General features: G+C 49.2%; 1 protein-coding gene across 2 annotated transcripts in view; it reads left to right on the forward strand.

The window, feature by feature from the left end:
* The window catches only part of DUS2 (dihydrouridine synthase 2), a 1,290,787-nt gene that overhangs the window by 975,500 nt on the left and 287,454 nt on the right, over nucleotides 1-27,833 (forward strand). For both annotated transcript variants that reach the window (XM_069639713.1, XM_069639706.1), the window contains one exon: nucleotides 17,560-17,728. In XM_069639713.1, coding sequence (XP_069495814.1) covers nucleotides 17,560-17,728 — 169 coding nt within the window. The remainder of the gene's footprint in view (nucleotides 1-17,559; nucleotides 17,729-27,833) is intronic.

The following is a 27,833-nucleotide window of genomic DNA, read 5'->3' on the forward strand; positions in this document are numbered from 1 at the left end:
ATCACTGCTATGCTACTTGCAGCTAAGAGGTGTGATGTTTAGACCCGTCCTGGGGTGACTCTCTTTGAAGACCACTTACCCCTTTTGAGAGTATTTTGAGTCAGCGCTGCGATTCTAAAGGATTACTACCACTACTATATGCCACACTAATCTAATATTTCATCACTAGAGGCCATTCACCACAACCCAACTTGCAGGTCAAATGGGAAAGGAAGCTGGTGTTGCAGGATTGCCCGGAGACCTGGGCAGTGATATACAGAGATGTATGGTACACATCAATATCTATGCAATACAAGATGCACAATGCTATATTACTAATGCGTTAGCATCTCAGAGGTTAGCCAGGATGTACCCAGGGGTCACGCCATATTGTTGGAGGGTTTGCCCAGTAGTCTGTGATTATTGGCACCAATGGTGGCACCAATGATGGGCTGTGCAAAAGTTCGGGTGTTTTGGAAAGAGATCCTAGGTTGGCTACAGACCATAGACGGCATTCAGAGTCTTATCCCCGTTACTTGCATTGTTTGGTATTGAGAAGGATGAAGAGGAGACAAGCACAGTGCTTTCACACATGTCCAGCAACTTGCTCCTGGTGGTTAGGGTCTGCCTCGCGGTAAAATGGAAAAGCAGCATGCTACCAACAAAAAGGAAATGGCTGGATAGAGCCCACACAATATATCAAATGGAGAGCATCACAGCTGTATTAGCGTCGCACGCCCACATAGACATGATCTGGCTCCCCTTCCTGGAATACTCTACCACGCATAGAAGTGTGCAAAAGCAATCAGTGTCAAGTTAGAAGCAAGGCTGCCCAAAATGACTTGACTAACTACAGTATGTGACGATCTGAGTTATCCCTGGTTTTTACTGCAAGATACAAGAACTTTTTTTATGTTTGTCTTTAGCTAGTTCCTGATAACGTGGAAGTGTTATGTAGAAGAAAACAATTGTTGGGACAGACTAATGTTGTTGCCCAGAGGTGGATGGAGGGGATGGGGTTGGGGAGGGTAGATTAGAGGGGAGAGGGTACTTTGTTCTTCTGTGAGGTTGCTGAAATGGACATTTACAGCCTCATCACGAGTTTGGCGGTAACCCTTAAATGCGGCGGTAACGCTATCACCGCCGCATTTGAGGGTCCGCCAAATTACGGGTTCGGCAGCATTTACCCCCAGCTCTGAGCTTCTGCAATAACGTTATTCCTCCTCCGTCAGCAAAAGCGCAGTATTTATAGCTCACACCTCGTGATTTTCGTTAACTGAAAGTGTACAAAAAATCAATACAATTCTGTTTTAAAAGATTAAAAAAGAGGCCAGCCCAAACGCTGGCTACCCACACTCTAAACAGCACTGCAAGGCTCTTGAGCCAGGTCCACGCTTTAAGCAATAAAATAAAAATAAAATAAAATGTACCTATTCCTTCGTCAAAATATCACATGGAGTCACCCTGCAAGTAGGAGGTTATTGGGCTGTGGGTGGGCGAATACACAAGCAAAGGCTTTGCAGAGCAGGATTTTAATTATAAGTGTACGTCTTGCAAACATTACCCAGTGATAACACTTTGAGAAATTTGTGCTGGAAGTAATTAAATAAGCCAGAAACAAGACAAACTTGCAACGTATTGTAGCATTAAATGTTGATTAAAAATGCAATAAAATTCAGAATTAGTTGGATCATTGGAAAAATATACCCTATAAATAAAACATTTGCTCAATTTAATTCACGTCTTACAGGAGGCGTTACAGTACTCTAATTGCATTTTTATGAATGAAAAACATTTTTTTTTAGAGACTTGCCTCGTTAGCGCCTTTCCTGCCTGCTTTTAATTGCGTCAGTGCTTCTGTGGTGTAAAGAGTAGAATTAAATCATCAATCGTTGCCTTTATAACTAGATCTCCTCTTTGTGGAATTAAAATAACCCTGTGCCCGCAGCATGTGCATGGGTGGTTCATAATGTTTGAAATCTCACTTTGCCATCCTTTCTTTCTTGGATATGTGCTTGGAAAATGTTGTATTAATAATAGAGTACAAAGCAAAATAATACACCATGAGCGTGTAAGCGTGCCAAAGTTATAATCTTGTTTGCTTTCATTTAACAAAAGGGAGGAAAACATGAAGTTACTCCTGCTAGGAAAAATATACCTGTTCAATGGGAGAAGGTGCTTCTTATTTTACATAAGAAAATAATATATATGTTCTCATGTACATATTGAAAGCAAAGTGGTTTGGAGAAGTTGCGTTGGACTGGGGCATAAAATTGTCTCAGGCACCAATGAAAACGTGGTCCACCGTTGCAAATGCCGATTCATTCCTTGTGTGACAAAGTGAATAGTACCCAAGGGGGAGGTTTTTCATAAAATGTGATGCATTTCGTGTTTTTTTTAAAGAATGTGTATTCAGTAACCCTGGTCAAAACTAGCCGCATGGTGTAGTAATTTATCTAACTGGCCCACATGGGCCAAATAACTGGCACACTTTGACCACAAAACTGGCCCATACGAGCATTGTGTTTTTGGTTTGGGCATTGTCCTGTTGCCCTATAGGGCAGTCCGAGCCTGGCGTCCTGCCATGCCCAGCTTCCCTGTCAAACCATTGCGATTCTACCCACGTTGGTAGACCCCGTCTCTGTGGATCATGAAGCTGTTATTATATATGCCTGGGCTGTTACTACGTACTCAAGAATGTACTGGAAAATCAGACCCTCATCTTGTAGATCTACGTGTTTTTACTTTTTTTGTTCGGGTGCGCTGCGTTGGATAGAGTCTGGTGCATTTGAAAAGCTTCCCGTGAAGAGTGATGGTGCAGCATTTACTTCCGCTTCATGCGTTGTACTCTTGGCATCTACCCCGACTTCTCGCAGATAGGGCGGCAGGTCGGCTGGTGTTGAACGTCAATGCAGGAACCTGGAGGTGTCGACGAAAAAGAAATCGAGGAGGCGCCTGAATAACGGGGGCAGCGTACTCTCCTCCCTCCCCCCTGGGTAAGGGGTAGGTGTGCATGCATCCTTGGAGCAGGTTAAAGATATGTTTATGCGGTGCTTGCAGGCATGGGGAAACGGGGGAAATGGTCAAATTTTTGCAGAAATGTAAATGCATTTAATCAGGTAGGATGGAATGCAGAGGATGTGCATCAGCAGGAGGAGGTTCAGAGGCTAGGTGGCTTGGGGGGGGTTGTGAGCCCCACTGGCATGAGTCAAGCTTTTTCACTACCCAGAGATACCCCTCTGGGTATGGGCAGCCAGCTGCAGCAGCCAATGGCAATGCTGGCAGACAGCCAAAGGCAGGGTATTGTGTGGGGTAGTCAAGCTTCCTCACTGCCCAGGGATACCCCTCTGGGTATGGGCAGCCAGCTGCAGCAGCTGATGGCATAACCGGCAGGCAGCCAAGTGCAGGAGATTGGGTGTGGTAATACCACACAATACGAGAGGGCGATGCCGAGAGGGCGATGCCGGGCTTTGCTCCAGTAAGGGCAGCCGGGAACTCTTTAGTATGGCACATTCCTTTTGCCTACAAGGAGAGGATTTGGCAGAGGGAGTTTTTTAAGATCTTTTCCCTGTTTGATATGGAGCCTGTGAAGATGGGCGTATGCAAATTTTCAGATAGAGGTAGAAGGACAGGGAGAGAGCTAAGGTGAAAGAGAACATCCACAATTGGCTGGTGGCGTTCAGGATGCTGGCATCCATCATGATTGAAAAGTTCCCACAGGATGCAGGGGAATTATTTGCATATGAGCAGTACGTCCATACTTTATATTTGACTTATGCCGGTGATGCTTGGTTGAAATATGGCAGGGGATTTAGGCTAAAAATGCAGATTTGGCCCGCTATGTCTTGGGATGAGATGAATGTCAGGGGTTACATTGAGAAAATGGTGCCATTAATGGAGATGGGGGACAAGGCGCAGGATGAGAAGCCGCATTATGAGAGAGAGAGATGGTCTGATGGGGACAGGAAGAGGGGGCGTGCCTCCAGGAATAGTCGAGCCAGTTATCAGCAACGGGAGCACGGGAGCAGGCGGTTTGTTGGAAGTTTGAGAAGGGGTATTGCCCTTTTGGCAAAATCTGCAGATTTAAACACACAGGTGGCAATGGTGCAGGGAACCATAACATGCCTTCAGGGGAAGGAAGGCAGAGGGTTAGCGCAAAAGCCAATGAGAAGGCTAAGCATAATTGAAACCCACTGGCCTAACTGGCAACGGGGCAGTGGGGAGCAGGGACTCCTGACAATTTAAAATCAGGAGTGATAATGCCAGAGGTTAACACAGAGGTCAATGATTAGCAAATATATGCAGTAAAACCTCAGGGCAAGAAGGTTGACAATTATGCCGGGCTTATGTTAGTTAGGTTTAAACAGGCTCCTGGTTGCCAATGACTCTTAAAATGTTCAAGTGTTTCGGTCACGGATTAGATGTATTTCGGTTGTTTTAGGCTGGGGAAGGCGCTATGAGGGAGGGATATTATATCAAGTTTAAGATTTATGCGGGGGTTATGTTATAAAGATTGAGGCAAGAGGGAAGGAAGACAAATTTGGATTTTAAAATCTTAACTAAAGGAATAAGGCTCAGCTTCCCACGTCAGGAATGGCGCTCCCCCAGCCTTGTAACTTCTGCCAGGGCAGGCAGTGCAACGGCAATTGTGGTGGGGGAGCTTTGGCCTATTAAAAAGTGGAGAGGAGCATATTGAGGGGGAAGCAAGTGTGCATTAGGCAGCTAATTGCATCTTAAAGAGAGAGGTTCTATCGCATTACGAGGTTGGAACCAAGGAGTGATAATGTCAACAAAGTGCAATTTGGATTAATGGTTTTTATTACAAAGTGCTTGGTTGGAACCAAGGATTATTGATATAACTAGGAGGAATTGGCAGTGGGACTTTCATGATTTAAAAAGCAAGCAGAAAATTAAATGGCACAATGGCCACATTTGCATGGGCAGAGCCTCCATCTAGCTCAGGCATGGCGTGATAAATCAAAAGTCCCCAGAGTGCTATGACAGGGGCGGAGGGCATTTGTCATCAGCGGGCAGGGATCTGGTCGTCTGGGATTTATGCACAAAGCTGCAGGAATTAAAAGAGAAGGAAAGGGGGTAGCCACGGTGGGAGTGGACCCACCTTGGGCGTGGCAGTGTTTTGGCAACCAGTGGCAAGAGACAGACTACTAATGAGCCCTGGAAAAGCAGGAAGTGTCTTCGCTCTTCTCAAGACCATCGCCCCTTGGGAGCCTAAGCGGCAGGGGCACTGGAAGGATCAATGAGGGCTCAGCTTCCCCCGACAAAACGGCACTGCCCCACCCAAGAGCACCTGCAGGGGCAGGCGGGCTCAGACAAGAAGGGTTGGGGGAACTTTGGCCTACAGTGGACTTGCTTGGGAAAGGGTGCAGCAAAGTTTGGATATGCAGCAGTCAGCTGGTCGCCGCACCTTCAGAACTATTTTCACAAAGTTTGTTTGCAGTGTTTTGAGTTTGGTATATTGTGAAAATAGATCATCTACCTTTTATGCCAACAAAGAAAGCATGTTTCATTTGAATGGATTGTGTCCCTCAACGTATTCCACATCTTTGACATGTAATGTCCACAGCTGTGTACTTTGGAAACTTTTTCGGCAGAGGGCGTCCTTCGTCGATGTCGTCGGGTCGATGTCCCTCGAAGGCCTCCGTCGAGGGCGACGTCACTGGATGTTATAAATAGGACGCACGGTGCCCGTAGCCTCAGTTCTGTTTTTTCCACAAACATGTTTGCTTCAGAGACTCGGTGCGCCTCGTGTATTCCTCATGAATATGTCTTCTTCTACGACCCCTCTGACTCCGCGGGCTGGCTTCAATACTTGCCAGGACTGCAAGTCGAAAATGTCGATTACCGACCTGCATCGCATTTGTTTGTGGTGCTTGGGTGAGAGTCACAACACCGATGACTGTTCCAAATTCCAGTTGCTGACTGCTTAGGCCTTGCGGGAGTGTAAGGGAAAGCTTCAGGCAGGTAGGGGTTCTAAACCCAGTAAGTCCCGTAAATCTAGGAGTCCCGTGGATCTCGGTCCCGGAGTGGTTACCGCCATTCGTCGTCCTCGTCTCGGCATTCGAGGAAGTGCCGTCACTGGTCGCCTTCCCCGTCCTCCTCGGAGGATGGTACCACGAGGAAAGTGGCTTGTCGAACCAAGTCCTCGACTCCGAAGGAATGGGCTGCCTTCAGGGAGCAGGTGATGGCGATTTTTCAGTCGCAGGGCACAGTTCCGTCTGCACCTTCTAATGAAGCCGGCCATGAACGATCTCGATCTGTGGGTTGTATGCCTTCGGGCTCGGGTCCTCGGCGCGATCCTCATCGGGAACCTTCGAGGTCCCGTTCGGACAAGGCTCAGGATGGCCGCAAGAGACGTGCTTACAGGTCTCGGTCCTTGTCCCAAGCGAGACCGCAGAAACCTGCTAAGGGCTCGAGGTCGGCGTTGAATCCGTCGGCGCCGTGTCCGTCAGATACGGACGTCAAAGCTTTGATTTCGTACCAGCCCTTGAAGCTGTTGACGCCGAAGCCGTCAACGCCCTCGATGCCTTTGGGGCTCTTTGGCCGCAATTTACCGTCTGAGATCCCTGGTACTGTGGATCCTACAAGGAAGGCTACTTCCAAGTCTGTGAGGCCTGTAATGGGCTCCAGACCCTCGGCTGGATCACATCTATGAGGAGGAGGAGAGATCGGATTTAGATCTTGATCCTGTTGAGCCTGATGTGGCGCCTATCTTTTCATAGGATAGCCAATTGGAAGAGTTAAGACAATCTCTTCATGATGCTAGTGGATTGGACACTTCTCCTGAGGTGGAATTTGGCAGGCATGAGCCTGTGGCTCATGCTGAGTCGTCATACAGGAGTCTTATGGCTAGAGTAACTGAATACCTTGGTTGGTCCAGTCCTCCAGAGGCTTTTATTCAGGATGACTTAACGGACATTTTGGATCAAGGTCCGTCCTCTGACCCGGTATTGCCATTTCAGTTGACCTTGCAGGAAAGGGTGGAGGCTGCTTGGCAAAGCCCGGAATCTCTTCCAGCAGTTAACAAATCGTTAACTAAAAAATACTGCCCTTCCGGTAGCGACCGCAGCCATCTTTCATCTCACCCCACTCCCGAGAGTTTGGTGGTTCAGGAGGCTACGGCTGCCTCGAGGCAGGCGGTATACACTACCATCCCTCCTGATAGGGACGACAAAGGCTTCGACGGTTGAGCACGCAAGGTGTTTTCTGCGGGGAGTATGGCGCTGAAGTCAGCCAACTCCACTTGTGCCTTGGCAAGATTTTCACACACTCTGTGGGACTGTGTTTCTCTTACAGCTGAGCATATTCCCGAGCGGGAAGAAAGGGCTCGTGCAAGATGGCAAGGATGCCATGTGTGAATCCCTTCAGTCAAGTTAGCGTGGTTGCGGAAGTCGGGTTTTGCTCCGGATGTGCAAGCCCGTCTTTTGAACATGCCCTTTGATGGCGCACATTTGTTTGGCAGCAAGGCTGACGAGAGTCTTGAGAGGTTGCAGACCTTGAAAGCTGCAGCAAAATCTTTAAGCGCAGCTGTGCACCAACCTCCGCCTTTTCATCCTAGTGGACAGCAGTGGAGGGGAGGTTTTTTTTTATGTTACTACTCCTCATTTGGTAGAACGAGAGGAGCCGCCAGTCAAAGGAGTCAGCGTAAAAGTACCCGTGGTGGTTGTGAAAATAGAGGTACCAAAGCCGCTCAGGCAGCTGCCTCTTTGCCTTCAGGCACTGCCGCTGCTGCTACAAAACAGTCATGAGGCCATGTCCCATGGTTCGCTGGTTGGGGGCAGGCTGTCTCAGCATCTCGAAGAATGGCGAGCGATTACTTTGGATGCGTGGGTTCTGGATACAATAGCCCACGGCTACTGCCTTCCCTTCCTAAAGCGCCCTCACGATAATCCACCGGGGAATCTCTTTGAAGCTTCCAGATCTACTCCTTGTGTAGGAAATCCTGGCCCTGCTAGAGAAAGGCGCTATAGAATGGTGCCTGTAGCGGAGAGGAACAAGGGATGTATTCCCCATATTTTTTGATTCCAACGAAAGACAGGGGATTGAGACCAATCCTGAATTTCCGTTGGTTGAACAAACTTCTCAGGAAGGACTAGTTCAAGATGGTCACTCTTTCTCAAGTCCTCCAGGCCCTTCAACTTAAGGATTGGTTGGTGTATCTGGACCTTCAGGAGGCTTACTTTCATGTGCCAATTCATCCCAAGCACAGGAAGTACCTGAGGTTTGCCGCTGGTGACTCGCACTTTCAGTTTCAGGTCCTACCATGCCGGTGTACCCGGCGAGGGGGGGAATTCACGTCTACCCCTACCTGGACGACTGGCTGATCTGTGCGCGTTCTCCGGAACAAGCGTTGGATCATATCGGTCTCACCTGCCGCTCCCCCCACAAGCTGGGCTTCTATCTCAATTTCAAGAAGTCGCATTTGACACCTTCCCAACTGCTCCAGTACATCGGAGCTGTGTTCGACACTTCCTTGGGGAAGTGCTTGCCTCCCAAGGTAAGGGCTCATCACATTTTGCAGATGGTGGACAAGTTTCAACATGCCCAGAGTCTCCCGGCTTTCTAATTCTTAAGGTTGCTCGGCCTCATGGCATCCTGCATTTTTCTGGTGCCAGAGGCCAGGCTGAGGATGAGATCCCTGCAGTGGGTCCTCAAGATGCAGTGGTCGCAGTTCTCGGGCTAGATGTCGGATCCTGTTCAGATTCCACTTTCTGTCTCCCAGGACCTTCTATGGTGGGCCAACGAGGGAAACCTGATTAAGGGGGAGCCGTTTTGGCAACCGTGGCCAGAGGTGACTGTAGTGACGGACACTTCCCTCACAGGATGGGGAGCTCATGCTGTCTACTTGACCGCCATCGGTCGTTGGTCTCCGTCGGAGTCCAAACTCCACATCAACCTGTTAGAGCTAAGGGCCATCAGGCTAGCCCTGAAGGCTTTTCTGGCATCTGTGCGGGGGAAGAGTGTCCTGATCATGACGGACATCAGAGTGGCCATGCATTACCTCAACAAAAAGGGGAGGGGGGGAATAGGGTCACTCCCATTGTGCAGAGAGACAATGCAGCTGTGGTTATGGCCAATCCAGCAGGGAATGTCACTCTCAGCAGTTCATTTGGCCGGAGAGGACAATGCGGCGGCGGACGCTCTGAGCAGGCAGAGCGCTATCTCCCACGAGTGGGAGTTGCCTCAGAAAGTTGTCCTGGAAATTTCACCCTTTGGGGAACCCCACAAGTGGATCTCTTCGCCACCAGTGCCAACTGGAAGTGCGAGAGATTCTGTTCAAGGGAATTTCCTCTGAGAGGCGCCTTAGGAGACGCGTTCATAGTGGATGTCATTCCCACTCCTGTATGCAGTCCCTGTCATTCCTCAAGTGTTAAGGAGGTTACGCAGGTACGGATCCCACATGATCCTCATTGCTCCGGATTGGGCCAGGAGAGCGTGGTACCTGGACCTTCTAGAAATATCCATCTGTCCTCCACGCCGTCTTCCCTTCCAAGAGGGGTCAGGTTCTCCATCTAGAGGTCAGGACTCTCAATTGTCACACTTGGTATCTGAAAGGTTGAGGTATCTCCCGGATGATGTGATGGAGGTGTTGCTTTCGGCCCAGGGGCCAGCAACAAAATCTCGGTACAGTTGCCGTCGGCATCAGTTTTGCGACTGGTGCAGAGGACAAAATGTTCATCCTTTTCAGTGTTCCATTCCAGTGCTTTTGTCTTTCTTGCTTTCTTTGGCCCACAGGGGCCTTCAAGTGGGTACCATTAAGGGTTACCTGGTGGCGCTGTCTATCTTTGCGCCGGCGAAGGCAAACGCTGTTGCCCATCTGGCAAAAACCGATGTCGGCGATGTCCGTGCCCACCGTGATGACGTGGTCTGAAGCCACCTCTCCTTTCTGTAGGATTTCAAGGGCTTCCGCCCTCTTGTCGTCTGGTAGGAAATCCAGGAGGGGAGCGATCTTGAACCACAGCTCCCTGTCGTAGCGTGCCACGATCGCGAGGGCGTTGGCTGCTTTGATGGTCGTCGCGGCCGACGAGATGACTCGTCGTCCCATGGCATCCAGCTTCTTCCCCTCGTTCGGTGGGGAAGTGGAAGTTGATGCCGTCGTCGCTGCCAAAATCCATCAGGCAGCTATCTCCCGCTACACCAGAACTCCGGGGAGGTCGTCTCTGTGGTCTCATCGCCTGGTGAAGGAGTTTATGAAAGGACTGTTACGCTCGTTCCCACCGGTGAAGGTACCGGCCCCGGTGTGGGAGCTCAACGTGGTGCTGACCAGGCTCATGGGTCCCCCATTCAAGCCCTTGCATTCGGCACCGCTGAAGTTGCTATCGTGGAAGACAGCGTTTCTTGTGGCCATCACCTCCGCACGACGAGTGGGAGAGATCCAGGCCCTCTCCTGTAAACCTCCATATCTGACATTCCACGAGACGCGGGTAGTGCTGAGGACGCACCCCTCCTTCATGCCCAAGGTGCCGTCGGACTTCCATCTCAATGAGCCCCTGGTGTTACCTGTTTTCTTCCTGTCGCCTTCGTCGCCAGCTGAGAGAACTTTGCTCTCGCTGGATGTGGCTAGATCGCTGAAGTTCAACGTGGACCGGACCAATAGTTTTCGGAGGACATCACAGCTGTTTGTGCAAGGCATAAATTAGTTTTCAAAAATTGATTAGCAGATTTTGCTATTTAACATTTTTTTGATTAGCAAATGAACTAATTTGATTAGCAATTTTGTACTAATATTGAATGTCACCAGAATTAGTTGTACCCCAAGATATAGAATTAGCAAGAATGCAGAAATGATTTCTATGTACCTCTGAAGGATAACATCAGTGCAATGTTTGTAAAATGTAAAGGTTCGCTGCAAGATATTTTTAGAATAAAACATTGGGCTAGGCTTACCTCTCAGGGCCGTTCTTATCAAGTGGGATGGTCCTCTGCCTAATCTTCCTCTAACTGTAGACCAATTCCTACAAAATAGGCAAAAAGCAACTCATTTACCGGCTACCCACAACAATGCACACTCACTCTGGGGGGGGGGGGGGTTCGAGAATCGACAGCCGAACAAATGCCAGCGCAGCCACTTGCCAACACCCAGCCCAGCAATCGGGGACAGCGTTGGGGCCTTTCGCCTTTACAAACAAGTGAGGCCTCGAGCTTCTTGGGGGTGGGGGGTGCTAGGTCCAGCAGCTGCCCCCATGGCTCCAGTCAGCAAACTGGCCAGTGTAAAGCTTCCTACTGGCTCTGGCTGCTTGCCTCGTGATAAATAAGGCAGCTAACCTACATGCACCACTGCAGGCTGCTCGGACTGGCCTATATAGGGCAATAGGCCCGTGGCTTAACCAAGAACGCAAAATGCTTGTGTGGGCCCATATTTATTGGGTCAAAGTGAGCCACCTTTTTGGCCAATGTGGGCCAGTTTGATGAGTTACTGGAGTCCAGAAACTCATCAAACTGGCCCAATAGTTTTGACCAGTGTTGCTGAATTAAAATGTACAATTTGCCTCACCTCCCCCTTGGGTTATTCAAACAATGTCACAAAAGGAATTAATTCACTGTGGAGCACTTTTTCGGTTGGTGCCCGAGACAATTGTATGCCCCAGTCCGACCCTGCCCCACTGTTTCCAACATCAGCAGTGGGGAGGCCGGTGGGCACACATCAGAGTCCCCTCCACGGTTCTATATCTGGTCCTGCACCCTGGCGTCTAATATGTGCCCTTATTTAATGACCTTCACTGTATGACCATTGGCGTAGCTATGAGGGGGGCAGTGTCCCTTGTGCTCCCCTACCTAACCTGATCAAAAACAATTAAGGTGAATTGTGCAATTTCGGTACTGCAAAATTCAGGGAAAACTTTGTATTGGTTCTTGGAGTTAACATGCAAATGCCTTTTGTCCAGTGGGTGGTTATGAAAAGGCAATTTAATGAAATATGCATATTTCAATTTGAATTGCAAATTTCTGATGTCACATCACATTACAACAGAGTTTACCTTTTTGACATGTGGGCAGAGCGCGGTTTTGTGTGACTCACTGTGGGCAGGGGCATAAATCTCAGGAATTTTTGATTTTCAAACGTAGGCAGGTATGGGGGCTGGGTGTTAGAGAGCGCCTGCTCTGTGACACCTAGCAAGGCCTCTTCTACGAGCAGCAGGCTGCGTTATTACAGCGGGTACTGGGTGTTGTGCTATCTAACATCCAGCACCTGCCGTAATAACGCAGCCTGCTGCTCGTTGAAGGCCTCTTCAGGCTCACGTTATTATGGCGGGTGCTGGGTGTTAGAGAGCAACTGCTCTCTAACATCCAGCACCCGCCGTAATAACGCAGCTTGAAGAGGCCTTTAACGAGCAGCAGGTTGCGTTATTACGGCGGCAAGTGCTGAGTGTAAGTGTCTGATGATAATATTTCTCCCGCCCGTTCGGGCGGGAGAAATATTATTCTCAGCCACTTTCTAACACCAGCACCTGCAGTAATAACGCAGCCTTCTGCTCGTAGAAGGCCTCCTCTACGAACAGCAGGCTGCATTATTGCGGGTGCTGGTGTTAGAAAGTGACTGAGAATAATATTTCTCCCGCCCGAACGGGCGGGAGAAATATTATCATCAGACACTTACACTCCGCACCGACGCCATTATGAAAAGAGCCCGGCTCCCCCACCCAAACCTCCCCTAGCACTGCTTTGGCCTCCTTACCTGAGAACGTTCAGCCGGACTGTGAGACGGGGCACCCTCCTCTCACCACGTGATGACGCCGCATCCGGGCTCGGCTGACAAAACATTGATACAATGTTTTCAGCGCAGCTCGGTGCTTCTGCCTCACCTGCAGTGCACGTTGTGTACAGAGGCACAACTTTTAAAGGCACACAATCTTTTTTTTTGTTCTTTTTTGCCATGGAAATCATATCGCAGTTGGTGCAACATGATAGTTAAAATAAACAGCAAAACATAATTATTATATTGCGATTTGGGATGCGATACCGCTTATTTTATGACTTGTTGTGAACTTTGGACCTGTGAACCAAGGGAAGGCCCTCTCAAAGGCTTCCATTTCCAGATGGCTCTCCGGCTGCATCATGCACTGTCATCGGTTGGCAAACCCACCGTTGCCCGGCTGTCTGAGAGCCCATTCAACCAGAGCAATTGCTGCTACCACGGCGTTCCTGTCTGGTGTGCCCCTGCTGGACATCTGCAGGGCTGCTACGTGGAGGTCGACACACACCTTCACGAGATTCTACTGCATCGACCGGGATTCCAGGGAGGAGTCCAGAGTCGGCCAGGCAGTGCTGCGCAACCTGTTCGCTTGAAGGTGAGCCTGGTGAGGAGGTAAGAGATGCTTAATGTTGAGTTGGTGAAATGCTAAATGTTGAGCCTTGCCACCTCCCGTGGTTGTGCATGTGTGTACTGCTATATATTCTTGTATTCATGAGTATGTGAATCCATGCCAGACCCCATGCTGGAGAAGGAACAAGTTACTTACCTGTAACTGTTGTTCTCCAGCATGGGTCTGGCATGGATTGACATGCGAACCCTCCCTCCAACCCCTCTGCGGCTCTTCTCTTGGTCCTACTGCAACTTTACGTGCTACCAAATCTGAAGATGGCTGCCAGAGGAGGGGCTTAGGTAGAGGGCAGTCATTGGCTGGGGGCAGTATGACCCAGAGACCAGTTATTGGTTATGGTTATTAGTAGAAAGACAGTTCAGAAACGAAACTGAAACGGAGTTTTTTTTACAGAGGATTCCCAGCCTGACGCCAGGGAATATTCGTGAGCATGTGAATCCATGCCAGACCCATGCTGGAGAACAAAAGTTACAGGTAAGTAACTTGTTCCTTTTCCTTGGTGGGGTATTGGAAGGGGCGAATAGAATGAGCATGCGTGTTGGTACAAATATGGACAAATGCCCAGGTTATGTTTTGGACACATGACTGTGCTAACAATGTGCTGCGTTATAAAGCAATATACGTTTCATTTTTCTGTGGCTGACGTACAATGTGCAGTTTCACCAAAGAATACATATCCACTTTTTGTTATGTGTATGTTTAGTCTTTTGTAAAATTGGTCTTACTGAGTATTTTATAGGTGTTATATGTCTGTATCCGCACATTAAAACTTGTTTGCCTGGTGTTATATTGAGCGCAATAAACTATTTTGACTATTTAACAGACAGTACTGCCAAGCACTTACCTAATCATAGATGACATCACATTGCTTCAAATTGTTTGTAAAGGATTTTTCTGCAGTGCTCATTGTAAATTGTGATTTGCTAGACATTGAAAAAGCATTTCTCCTCTTTGTCTAGGCCATTGCATAGATTATAATTGCCATCAAATGGATAATCCCCAAGTATGTGTTATCTCACCAAATGCCTTAATTAGCTTTATTGAACTCCCAATCCATCAGATGGTTTGACAAAGTCTCCTGCTTGACCTTGCTGGTGAATGTAGGGTTGCAAAAGGGATTGGGTGCTGCCACGAGGACTGTATGTGGCTGGACCTAGGGTTGGTATGGAGATGTGTCACCTGAGTAACTCCACCACCCCACACAGGGGCTTATCAGTTTGCCACCGCAGACTTTCCTGCCCCCTTAAGGGAATTTAGGAAGCAGTGATCACTTGGTGCCTGCTGTGCATCCTCACACCACTCCCCTCATGTGACTGCAGAAATCCAATGTATATCCACAGGGAGAAAGGGTTAGGCCCAGAACAAGGGGATGGAACACAAGATATCTATCAGTCACCTTCCTAGGACTCCACAGTAATGCTGAGAAGACTGCTTAGGCTAAGGTAGTCCACCCCAATGGCAGGGCCAGGGTTTGAAGGGCAGTGTATGGATCATCTGTAGGGGCGGAATGAGCTAAGCCATTCCTAGTTGCAGGGCCCATCAGCCTATTGCCACCCTACATACCTAAGGAAACCCACCCACATTTTTTACCCCAGAGGGAGACTTGAAGGCGTGCCCAAAGTCATATAAAAGGCAGGTCCTCTGGCTTCAGAAGAAGTGCTCATTCCGAGTTGGTTGGAAAGGTGACTATAAGAAGGAACTGAAGAGAAATAGGTGTCAGGCCAATGTATGAGAGTCACTGGAGTCTAGGGATAGCAGGAGACGGGAGGCTGGAGGAGAGGCACAAAGGGCTTTGGGTACAAAGGAGGGAAGAGCTTGAAGGGGGAGGCCCAGAACGCTTGGGAAAGACAGACCAGGGAGCTGGGGAATTAAGAGGGCCAGGGGGCTGGAAAAAGAAAGGACCAGAGGGCTTGCAAAAGGAAAGATCCAGAAGATGGGGAGGAGACGGACCCAGGGGGCTGGGAGGATTATCAGACCAGAGACGTACAGGAAAATAGAAGGCAGTAAAGAGAAGGGACAACAAGTATGTGAAAGAATTATTCAGAGAAGTAGAGAAACATCTGAAAGGTGGAGGAGAAGGTAGTGGCAGATAACAGTAAAGAAGGAAAACCTGGTGGATCCTAAAACATCAAGGGGTTCCTAGGAGGGGCGGAGGAATGAGTTTGCAGTTTGAGATCTTGGAGGGGCAGGAGAAGCTCTGAACAAAGAGGGAGAAAGAGGAAGGTCCAGGGCACGATCATGTCGGAACAATACTTGAGGCGAGACGCAAAGGATGGGAGGGAGACTGGAGTTAGGTAGCTGCAGACCAAGGGACCCTTAGGCAAAGGGACCTGTTAAGAGGTTTATGGAGTACCCTGACAAGACCTTAGGACAGCCCACTGTCTCTCTCTCTGGACCTGGGTTTAAGGCCAGATCCACCACAATGCCATCTATAGAGCCAGCCAGTAAGTTCTGGTCCAGATCTGAGATTTAGGAGGAGGCTGTTCCATCGTGAAAGCCAAAAGAAGGCTGCTTGAACTCTTTAAACCTTATACTGTGAGAAGCAAGATGACATTGACTCTGAAAAGACCACAGAAGGGGGGTGCAGGACCCCCTAAACCCAGGACTGAGAACCAAGTAGAAATTACACATTGACAAGACCAGGATAAAAGCACACAGGAACCCCCTAACACCGAAATTATAAGCATATGGGTTATTGCGTTAATCTGCTAGGATAGCTCCTTCCCTGAATTACGTAGCACTAAGAGAATGTTTACTTGACACTCTTAAAGTTCCCTTAGAGCTCCTTCCTTTTAAGTTGGCCTACAGCACTGCCAACGTCTTGGAGAAATACAACCCAGACAACGTTGGTTCAGTTACATCTCACTTTTCATTATTTCGGGCCTAATTTGTACACATCCCCTAATAAAGCTTTTGTTGTTCACATCTTTTTGTTGGGCCAGTTGTGTGTTGACCAGTGTCTACCATGTGGCAGTGGGTTCATTGTATATCTCGAAGAAGACTGAAACGTAGCTAATAGTCTCACAAATGTTTTTTCTCGTTTTCTGGTTTTGTCTAGGTGAGTGTGCTCACTGGATATTGAATTGCCTCGTTGATGCTTAGTCAGCAGTGCGAAAAACTATTATGAAGGGATTCTTAGCGAACGCAGGTTGAGTAATGAATGTAAACTTGAAAGAAATCCAATGCCTCTCATGCATATACATTGGGACGTGCAGTCTTGTGAGGTGCAGGAGAGTTGGCAGACAGAAGAGTGATGCGGTTAGGAGAGGAGACTGAGCAGAATGGGGGAACAGAGTTCCGGCATTGCACCTTCTACTATGTATATTGTTGGGTACAGCGGGTAGTACTTGGGAGAATTTGCACATGTGTGGTGCAAGATTGCCCAGGGAAATATCGGTGAGCAATGGTGCAGTTTGGGAAATTTGGGGTGTTGCGTTGTGGGCTGGATGAAGAGGAGTGGGGTGGTGAAGCGGGACCTCCCTTATGAAGAGATGAGGGAGAGAAGACCAGCAGGGCGAAAGGAGCAAGCGAGTGTGCTTAGGCAGCAGAGTGATTGGAAGGAGGCCACAGGTACGGAGGCCATGAGTGGTGAGGGCATATAGGCAAGTATGATTTTGGAGGGCTTAGCGAAGGGGGAGCATTAAACTGGAGGTGGGGTATGGGCTTATTTGTGGTTGGAGGGATTGGGAACAAGGGGCTGGGATAGAAAGTGGAACCAAACCATGACTACTGAGCGCAAAATTCGAAATTAGGGGAAACTGAACCATGCACAGAGGAATCATTACTAAAGGGGTGTCACACAAGTCGCCGGGTGAAACAGTGGCATACAGCAGTTAAAATCATTAGATCGTCAGTGTACAAGACAAGATTTCGTGAGGTCTGCTTTCAACATCTTGAAATAGAGTGTAGTTCCCCTTTTGGCGTCCATTTGCTATATATTGATGACATAGAGTAAGTGAGACAGCAAGCTTCTTTGGCAGATAATGCTATGTTATTATTTATTTTAAAAGCAATTGCAAAGCACACACCATTGCAAGCAACGTCTAATCCCTGTGCAATTTAAAATGTTTTGGGCTGACTGGATGGCACCTTTTAGGATAATAACTTCTACTTCAGCTTCCTCCGAAAATCTAAATGGGCATTTGTATTTCAGATGCCTAGAGGCCATACATTATGTAATGTTGCAATCTAGGCCCAAACATACATACATCTTTATTAAATCTCTCTTGGTCTCTTTTAGTGGAGGATCACAAGATCACATTAAGCAGTATGCTGACATCCAATCATTCCGGGAGGCAACAAATGCCTCATCAGTAATGCTGGCTCGTGCTGCCATGTGGAACCCATCCATCTTCAGAAAAGAGGGAGCCTTGCCACTTGAGGAGGTCATGCAAGAGTACATCAAATACGTGAGTTTTTAATTGATTTCTGCTCACAGTCAAGCCCAAACATTTCAGACTGGATTGCTGCTTCGTTTTATAATGGCTTTCTTTGCTTTGGACAATTGGGCTGGTATGCGTTTGTAAGTTTCTTGAACATTGCTGCTATTATTTGTAATGCCTACCTACAGGGCCGGCCTTAGGGCAGGGCTGCCATTAGCTGCCCCCCACGCCAGCTCGGGAGTATTTCAAGGTCTCCCCCGAGCTGGCTTCGTGGGAAAAGGCATGGCAGGCGCCCTCTTGAAATTAAGTAAGCTCGCTCTCTGGAGTGGAGCGCATTTAATAACAATAAGTTGCTGCGGCGCATATTGAAAAATGTGGCGGTCGCCCGCATGACCCGGCGTGCGTGGGGCATGCCAATTTTTAGTTTTGCTTCCCGGCCCTGCGGCCTATAAGGCCGGCCCTGCCTAACTCTGATGCCTTAAACTTCTCCTACTTTGAAGGATCATGTTTTGGAAGTTCAGTTGTGGTTTTGTCTCATTGAGCTTGTGATAACCACCTGCGTGAGAAAAAAAAGTTGTAGAAAATATTTGTGGGCATTGCAATTTTGTCTGTATTTGTAAAGGGATACATACGCGCTAGTATAATTACTATGTTGTCTAAGTTCTTAGGTGAGTTAAAACAATTATTTAAGCCTGAAATCACAATTGACTGAAAGGAAATCTGTTAATTGCGGACTACCGTTGGTTCTTATCTGGATTCTTTCCACTTCCTGGTGATTTAAAACAGCCATTTCTCCTGCAAAATCATTATTGCAAATGTAATGGGTTAATTGCCACTATCAAGCATCCTGTGGTGTAATACATCTTCTTAACCAGGTTTTGTAACATTACATGAAGGAAGAGTTTTACATGTTACTTCTTAAAAACCACACTGAAATGACGTCTGTGATTGTTAAACACATTCGATAATTGTCTGCCGCTTTTCCCGCGCCATGCAAGCAGCTGTCCCCTCAAACCTGTATGGACGAAACCAGCTTCCCGTGGAGCTGTGCATCTAGGGTCGACCACACACTTAATTGTAAAAGGCAATAGCTTCCTCGGTTTATGTGCCTGCTGTGTTGGGGGTCTGTGTTTGCCCCGAAGGTCACACGGTCCAGAATTAGAACAGTTCACGGGGTTTATGTGAGGCCTGCAAAAACATGCGAGCAGACTGCAGTTAATAGCAACCAATGAAGTAAATAGCTGTGCAGGGCAACCTTCCTGCTGCAGAGATCATTGGTAAAGCAAGTTAGTGTTGTGTTAACCTCTGCCCACCCCTCTTAGATCAATACTTGAACATTTGGGCCAGTTTAAAAAAAAAGATTGCTCTTCCACATAGCACACACCAAGCAGTGCTACAGAACACCTGCAATTCTTTTTATTTTTTAAAAATGTTTTTCTTTGCATGCTTATGTTTAATTAAAACTTTATGCAAGGTACAAACATGAAATAGTTATACAATACAACATTTCACAGGCAAGTTATTGGTGAAATAGGCTAAATCCATACAACACATTATAAAAACACTGTACAAAATTATGAACAAATGCACACAATACATTTATTCCCCATTACCCACAAATCAAAACATACCATATACGAACTCTTTCCCAGATATAATATGCTGCACCAGCAGTTACAAGAGGATCAGCAGTATAGAGAGGAACCCAAAACTGATCAGAGGCAATCATGGAGAGATGGCTAACCAAGCTCTTATAACCCCTATATATCAGGCAAGGACATGTTGTAAGCGTGTGCCTAGCTGTTTCAATGTCATGTTTACAGAAACGGCCCTTTCTAACTTCACAAGGTATAGCTGACCAGGCCCCAAATAGTGTATTAAAATCGAAGAAATATAATAAATCGTTTAAAATCATCATTACAGGGTTTTAATTAATATACTCGGGGTTTCCCTGTGATTATTCCCTGAGTGGTATAAAGTGCATAGCGTTTCTTTATACAAAAAAGTTCAAAATCCTGGATCTAGTCCCATTCTAGAGCTGTACTTTACAAATGCACATGAAAATCAGTAGGGTATACTTCAATGTACTTAGGAACGGTTAAATTAATGTCCTGCAAAAAGAATGTACATTTGAACGTAAGTGCGGCATCAAAGAGTTGTAATAACCACCCTGGATAGCATTGGTTCTCCAGCATTGGTTCTCCAGCATGGGGTCTGGCATGGATTCACATGCTCATGAATATTCCCGGTCGTCAGGCTGGGAATCCTCGGTAAAGAAAAAATCAGTATCAGTTTCGTTTCTGATCTGTCTTTCTTAGTAGTAACCAATCACTGATCTCTGGGTCATACTGCCCCCAGCCAATGACTGCCCTCTCCCTAAGCCCCGCCTCTGGCAGCCATCCTCAGATTTTTACCGCAAGCTCAAGTGTTGGGAGTCCTCGTGTTTAGCTCTTGAGTGTTTTTTACTGCGTTTTCACGTTTTTTCAGGAGAATTTCTCATTTTTTCAGTTTAATCGAGCCTCAAGCTCCACCGTTTCTACTTCCGATAACGGGGACCCGTTTCGGAATTCTTCTACGCCCCTCAAGGGTGAAGTTTTCGTCAAGTTTACACTTCTTGGAGGATTCCGGAAGATCTGCGGCCTACCTCAAGACATGGCCCAGGACAAAGGGAGCTCGACGCCCGGATCCAAGCTGTTCAGGAACTGCCCTGGATGCAGACTATATAACGTTTTCAAGGAGGACGAGCATTCGCAATGTCTCTACTGCCTCCATGGGGACAAGACTCACGTGGAGAAGGACTGTGCGTTCTGCAAGAACCTTTCGGAACGGACCAAACAAGATCGTCGTTCCCGCCTCGCCACCTGGCTGGAGAAGGGCACAGCAAGTGAGAAGGCGAAGAAGTCGTCTGAGCGAGCTTCTAAGTCCTTTGAGGGCGCCCCGGCGACGGGGGCCCAACAGAAGGCCAAGCACCGCGAGTCCGCGGGCTCCGGGAGCGCCGAAAGGTCAGGCTCTTCGGTTGCCAAGCAGGGCGCTACTTCCCCGTCACGTTCGACCACGAGCCAGCGCTCTGGGTCGGGGAAGAGGAAGTCCGAGAACCCGGGTAGGCCGCTGGAGCGGACCCGGTCGATCTCGAAGGGGGAGAAAGGCGTTAACCCTCCCCCCAAGGCGAAGGCCCAGGACGCACCTAAGGTGGTGAGGGCCTTGATCCACCCGGCTAAGGCCTCTGCCGAAGTGGTCTCTGCGACCCCAGCAGAGCCGGCTGAGACTATGGCAATGGAAACTGCCTCTGGGCCCAGAGTATCCCTGCCACCGCGGAGGGAATCCTCTTTCCAGCCCTTCGCTAAGACCCCCGTGAAGCCCCCGGCTGAAAAAGAGGGTGGGGGGGGCGGTGGCCGTTACAGACTCGGAATCAGCCTCTGAGGAGGAACTGGTGGAGACCGAGAAGGGCCTCAACGAGAGGTTCATAAACCTCAATGAGAGGTTCGAGAAGGTTCGATCCCAGGGGACGGTCCCTACTGACGTGATCGATGAGAGCGACGAGGACGACGAACAGGGCCCACGGGAACGGCCATCCCGTCCGTCGCAGCCATTGCCTGGGCCCCAGGATAGCTCAGCGGCCATTTTGTTGGCAATCCAATCCTTATGTACCGAGATAAGGACGAGATTACCACGCACCCCGATGGAGGAGCCAGAACCAGGCCCGTCGGGAAGCCCTCCGAACAAGCGGAGGAGAGTCCACCCTGCTCCGCCCTTCGTGCCTGCGAGACCGGCGGACCCCTCATCCCCCTCGCCGGGAGAGGATACGGCGACGGATACGGGGACGGACGACGATGGCAGCGATGACACAGCGGACATCCCGTCGTCGCCTCCCCCGCGGACATCCCCAGCCGATGAGGTTGGCTCTTTCCACGCCATGATAACCAGGGCATCCGAGCTCTTCCAGCTCTGCCCTGAAGAACAGAAAAAGGAGGGGTTTCTGTACCAGCGACGAGAGGCTAAGAGGAAGACGTTCCTCACGGTGCCTTTACTCGACGACATCTGGGATGAGCGGCTTGCTGTCCTCAAGAACCCTGCCACGACACCCGCCAAGAGGGACAGGTACGAGAAGAAGTACCGAGTTCCCGATGCCGCCCCATTGTGCCTCAGGGCCCAGCCCACGCCGGACTTGGTCGTCTCGGCTAAGAAGAAGGCAGCGGGCGCGGCGGCTTCAACTTCCACCTCCCCGCCGGACAGCGAGGGTAAGAAGTTGGACTCTATGGGACGAGGAGTCATCTCGTCGGCGGCAACGATTAAGGCGGCCAATGCCTTAGCGATCGTGGCCCGCTACGACAGGGAGCTCTGGTTCAAGATGGCTCCCCTGCTAGATTTCCTGCCGGATGACAAAAGGGCGGAAGCACTAGAGAATCTGCAGGAGGTCGAATCACGCCATTACGGTGGCAACGGACATTGCCGATACCGGATTTCGCCAACTGGGCAATAGAGTTTGCCTCCGACGACGAGGATAGCTCAAGGCAACAGACTTTCGCCAGGACCAGAGTGTTGGACATGCCGTTCGACAGCAACAACCTCTTTGGTAAGGCAGTGGATGAGTCTCTACAGGCCATCAAGACCGACTCGGAGACGGCCCGGGCCCTTGGGGTGCTTCAGCAGCGACGGCCCTTTCGGAGCTCTGGAGGCAGACAGGGTGCCTCCAAAGGATCCAGCGGTGGCTCCTCCACCTACCGCCAGGCGGCCCGCTCCTCTTCCCAGGAGGCCTACAGAGGTTGCGGCAAACAAGGGGGTTACCGCCGTCGTCGCCAAGGCGGCAAGGCCGCCTCCAAGCAAGAATGACCCGGCCGTGTCGTCGGGCCTCCACCGAAGCACCCCGGTGGAAGGCCGGCTGACGAATTTCGTCAGCGTGTGGGAGTCCATCTCCACCGACCGTTGGGTGTTGGACACGCTGGCCAACGGGCACTCGCTGGAATTCCAAAAGAAGTGCCCTCGCATTCCCCCCGTGGCCAGGAAGGAAAATCACGTCCCTCAACTGTTGTTGGAGGTAAGGGCGATGCTCAAGAAAGGTGCCATCGAGCTCGTCCCCAGAAGGCTCCGGGGCTCCGGAGTGTACTCAAGGTACTTCCTCGTCAGGAAGAAGACAGGCGGTTGGCGCCCCATCCTGGACCTGCGCCGCCTAAACAAGTACATCAAGGCGCAGAAAATCAGGATGGTCACCCTCCAGCACGTGCTAGGACAGCTGGAGGAAGGCGACTTCCTATCGTCTTTGGACCTGGAGGACGCTTACTTCCACATCCCTATTCTAAAAAGGCACAGGAAGTTCCTCGGGTTCGTGGTTCAGGGACGCCACTACCAATTCAGGGCCCTACCGTTCGGATTAAAGTCGGCACCCAGGGTTTTCACCAAGTGCCTGGCACCAGTGGCGGCGCGGCTGCGTTTGCAGGGGATCCACGTTTACCCCTACTTGGACGACTGGCTAATCCGGGCAAGGACAAGGGAACTCGCCGTCGAACACACGGCGAGGACCGTCCGGTTGCTCACGGAGCTGGGGTTCGCCATCAACTACCCCAAATCCCACCTGGTTCTATCGCAGATAGCACTGTTTCTGGGAGCGAAGCTCGATACAGTGGGGCAATTGGCCTCCCCTTCAGAGGAGAGGACCAAGACCATCCTGGGAAAGGTGCAGCGCCTGCTAGCCACGGATGTGGCCAGGGTGAGGTCCATCAAGTCCCTCCTCGGGATGATGTCCTCATGCATCTACCTTGTACCCCTTTGCAGACTTCGGATGCGTCCGCTACAGGAGTTTCTCGACGCCCGCTGGCTCCAAGCGAGGGGCTGTTTCGAGGACAGGATCCCTCTCGACGAGGAGTTCCGTCGGGCGATCTTATGGTGGGGCATCCGTGCTCACCTCACAACAGGCACGGAATTTCAAATCCCGGCGTTTCAGGAGACGGTGACAACGGACGCCTCTCTGGAGGGTTGGGGGGCCCACACCGGAGACCTCCACGTAAGAGGCCAAGAGGCCTTTGGCTCCCGGAGGAGAGGCCTCTCCACATCAACATTCTGGAGCTCTGAGCAGTGTTCTGGGCTCTGAAGTCGTTCCTTCCGTCCCTCAAGGGCAAAGTGGTGAGGATCTTCACCGACAACACCACCACGATGTTCTATATACGGAAGCAAGGAGGCACGAGATCCCCAGCCCTATCCAAGGAGGCCCAGGATCTGTGGCACTGGGCCGTCGCCCAGGGGATGTTTCTGGTTCCCCTCCACCTGGCAGGAATAAAAAACACCATCGCGGACTCGCTCAGCAGGGAGCTGCGCTCGTGCCACGAGTGGGAACTGCGCCAGAACCAAGTGGATCGACTCTTCCAACGATGGGGCAAACCCCAGATTGACCTGTTCGCGAGGGCGAGGAACTCCAAGTGCCAGAGGTTCGCCAGCAGGTTCCCACAGCCGAGCAGCATGGGCGATGCTTTCTCGTTCCCTTGGGAGGGCCTGTTTCTATACGCGTTCCCTCCGTTGCCGTTGCTGCTCCACCTCATCAACCAGCTCAAGAAGTCCAGGTGCAGGATGATCCTTGTCGCACCGGCATGGCCGAGGCAGATCTGGTTCCCGGACCTTCTGGACTTGTCAATGTCCCCACCAGTCAAGCTGCCGGCGGACGCAAATCTTCTCTCCAGCGAAGGAGGCGCCATTCTCCATCACGACCCACAGTCGCTGAACTTGCTGGCCTGGCTCCTGCAGCACTAGAGTTTGGAGGGTACGATATCCCGGCTGATTGCATAGAGGTTCTTGCAAAGGCCAGGGTGTCCTCGACACTCAAGTGTTACGGTCATAAGTGGAAGAGGTTCTCTGTCTGGTGCTGTGCAGAGATTATTAACCCTCTGCGGATTACGGCCCCTCAAGTGCTGCCGTACCTACTGTCACTGGCCAAAGCTGGACTGGCTCACGCCTCCATAAAAATACATCTGCTGTCATCTCCCGATACACCAGGACTACGGGACGGACGTCTTTGTGGTCTCATCGCCTGGTGAAGGAATTCATGAAGGGACTATTCCGATCATTCCCGCCGGTGAAGGCCCCTGCCCCGGCGTGAGAGCTCAACGTGGTGCTGACAAAGCTCAGGGGGCCCCATTCGAGCCTATGCACTCGGCACCGTTGAAGTTCCTGTCGTGGAAGACAGCTTTTCTCGTGGCCATCACCTCCGCACGACGAGTGGGAGAGAGTCAGGCCCTATCTTGCAAGCCTCCATTCTTGACTTTTCATGACACAAGGATAGTGCTGAGGACGCATCCCTCCTTCATGCCCAAGGTGCCGTCGGACTTCCACCTCAACGAGCCCTGGTTGTTACCAGTTTTCTTCCCGTCGCCTTCGACGCCAGCCGAGAGGACTTTGCACTCGCTGGATGTAGCTAGAGCGTTGAAGTTCTACGTGGACCGCACAGAGAGTTTTCGGAAGACGTCACAACTGTTAGTGAACTTTGGGTCTGTGAATCAAGGGAAGGCTGTCTCGAAGACTTCCATTTCCAGATGGCTCTCTGGCTGCATCATGCATTGTCACCGGTTGGAAAACCGACCGCTGCCCGGCCATCCGAGAGCCCATTCGACCAGAGCGATCGCTGCTACCACAGCGTTCCTGTCTGGTGTGCCCCTGCTGGACATCTGCAGGGCTGCTACGTGGAGGTCGACGCACACCTTCACAAGATTCTACTGCGTCGATCGGGACTCCAAGGGGGGAGTCCAGGGTCGGCCAAGCAGTGCTGCGCAACCTGTTCGCTTAAGGTGAGCCTGGTGAGGCGGTAAGAGATGCTTAATGTTGAGTTGTTGTATTGCTTAATGTTGAGCCTGTTGCCACCACCCGTGGTTGTGCATGTGTATACTGCTATGTATTCTTTTATTCATGAGCATGTGAATCCATGCCAGACCCCATGCTGGAGAAGGAACAAGTTACTTACCTGTAACTGTTGTTTTCCAGCATGGGTCTGGCATGGATTCACATGCGAACCCTCCCACATACCCCTCTGCGGCTCTTCACTTGGCCATACTGCCACTTGGCGTGCTACCAAATCTGAGGATGGCTGCCAGAGGCGGGGCTTAGGGAGAGGGCAGTCATTGGCTGGGGGCAGTATGACCCAGAGATCAGTGATTGGTTACTACTAAGAAAGACAGATCAGAAACGAAACTGATACTGATTTTTTCTTTACCGAGGATTCCCAGCCTGACGACGGGGGATATTCATGAGCATGTGAATCCATGCCAGACCCATGCTGGAGAACAACAGTTACAGGTAAGTAACTTGTTCCTTATGATACTGAACAAGCTTTCTCGAGTGGTTTGAGCATGCATGATCCTAATGTATAATTTAGTGCAGCAAATTTTCCAGAGGGAGGCGAGTGACGTAAGGCCCAACTTGTGTCTGATAGCTTCCACAGAGACTGTGCAAGGTAGTCTTAATACTGCTCTCCACAATTCCCCTTCAAACCTACTGAGCCATGATGCATATTTCCCCTCGAGAGTCTCCAAGCCGTATAGCACACCAGGGATAAGAATACATTGATTGAACAAGGACACTAAATCAAGTGTTGAATTATAACTGTTTGAAAAGTTGGGGGCAAAGCACGTTGAGCTGATAGTATACATGCACACCAGGGATAATAGTGCTTGTATAGATTTCAAGAAAACCCTCGATGGAATGACAACCCCTTTTAGTTAGGTGCCTTTTTAACACATTCCATTTGTTGTTCATTTTCCCCGAAAGTGCATTTCCATAGGAGAGCGTAGGTCTATTCACAATGGGATGCTCAAGTATGGATAAATATCAACCACATCCAGCAGTTCATTATTGATCCTCCAACAGTAAGACAATATTTTCTTTTTCTGTGAAAGTGCCCAAATTATCAATGCCTTCGTTTTTTTATGTTAATGGAAAAATTATTCTTAGTGTCATAACTATACAAGGCATCTAGCGACCTCAGCAGGCCAATAGGAATCTTATACATTACAACAGTACCATCTGCATATGAAAGCCACCTAATCCCTATGCCACCAACCTTAGGAGGGAAACTTTGAGTGCCGCACAAAGCAAGATTCATATCCGCCACATAGAGATTATACAAGACACGGGCAAACACAAAGCCCTGCTTAAATCCCTTATTAGTTACCACTGGGACTGTAAGTGATCCACCCCTATCTAAGCGGACGCACACTGTAGTGGCTGTATACATAGATTATTTTATTTTTATTTATTATTAGTATACAATCAGCCAAATAGATTTGTATATGCAACATGTAAAACAACATTACAATTACACAGATTGTCGCATTACATACTACAAGTTAAAATCATTGGAAACGCAGGTTGATAGTTCAAAACTTTTCTAAAATATCTAATGGGAGATTAAAAGTATTTCAAGCACAATAAAACATTCATTTTATAAATAACCCTAAAACATACAAAAGAATAAAAGCAAACTTTTTTTTAAAAGAGATTCGATAGCAGTGTTTTGAAAATACTTCAGGTTACCATATTCACAATTTCCACGCACTTCCAATAGAATTTAACAAGATAAAAAATCTGATTGGAGTCGGAGCCATTTAAAAAGGTAGCCCGTGTTAAGGTTAGATCTTCCAAATGAATGCTATTATTTTATGATTTCAAATAGCTTGCTCTTAGCCCGCAAAGGCTTTTGCAACCTAATAACAAGTGAACTATTGTTTCAAGTTCTTCAGTTCCACAAATCCTGCAATACCACTCTTGGCGCAGGATTCCTAGCTGGACACCTTGAGTCATGAGTGCAATGCTTAAGTACCCTTAGGTATTGTCTTGCAATCGCACTATTTGGGAATGCAGCTATATATGAAGGTTTAATTTCGCTAAGGGAGATGTGCTAACAAAAAAACAGAGCTGTGGTTCCCAGATAGTAAATTAACAAGGTACTGTTCTTTGCTAAACTGCAATATTTTTGTTTTAAGGCGAGACTTAATCACGTAAACTGTCCCAATTGGGCAACATGCCACAACATCCTTCTTGCCATTTTATACATGTAGTTAGCATATTCTCTAAAGTGCCCATAGTCTGATAGTTGTCGATTTCACCCACAAATTCACCTATCATGGTGTCGGGCTCCGATTTTAACGGCTTGTTA

The sequence above is a fragment of the Ambystoma mexicanum genome, chromosome 1q (genome assembly GCF_040938575.1).
Source record: "Ambystoma mexicanum isolate Mex_15411 chromosome 1q, UKY_AmexF1_1, whole genome shotgun sequence".
Classification (NCBI taxonomy): domain Eukaryota; kingdom Metazoa; phylum Chordata; class Amphibia; order Caudata; family Ambystomatidae; genus Ambystoma; species Ambystoma mexicanum.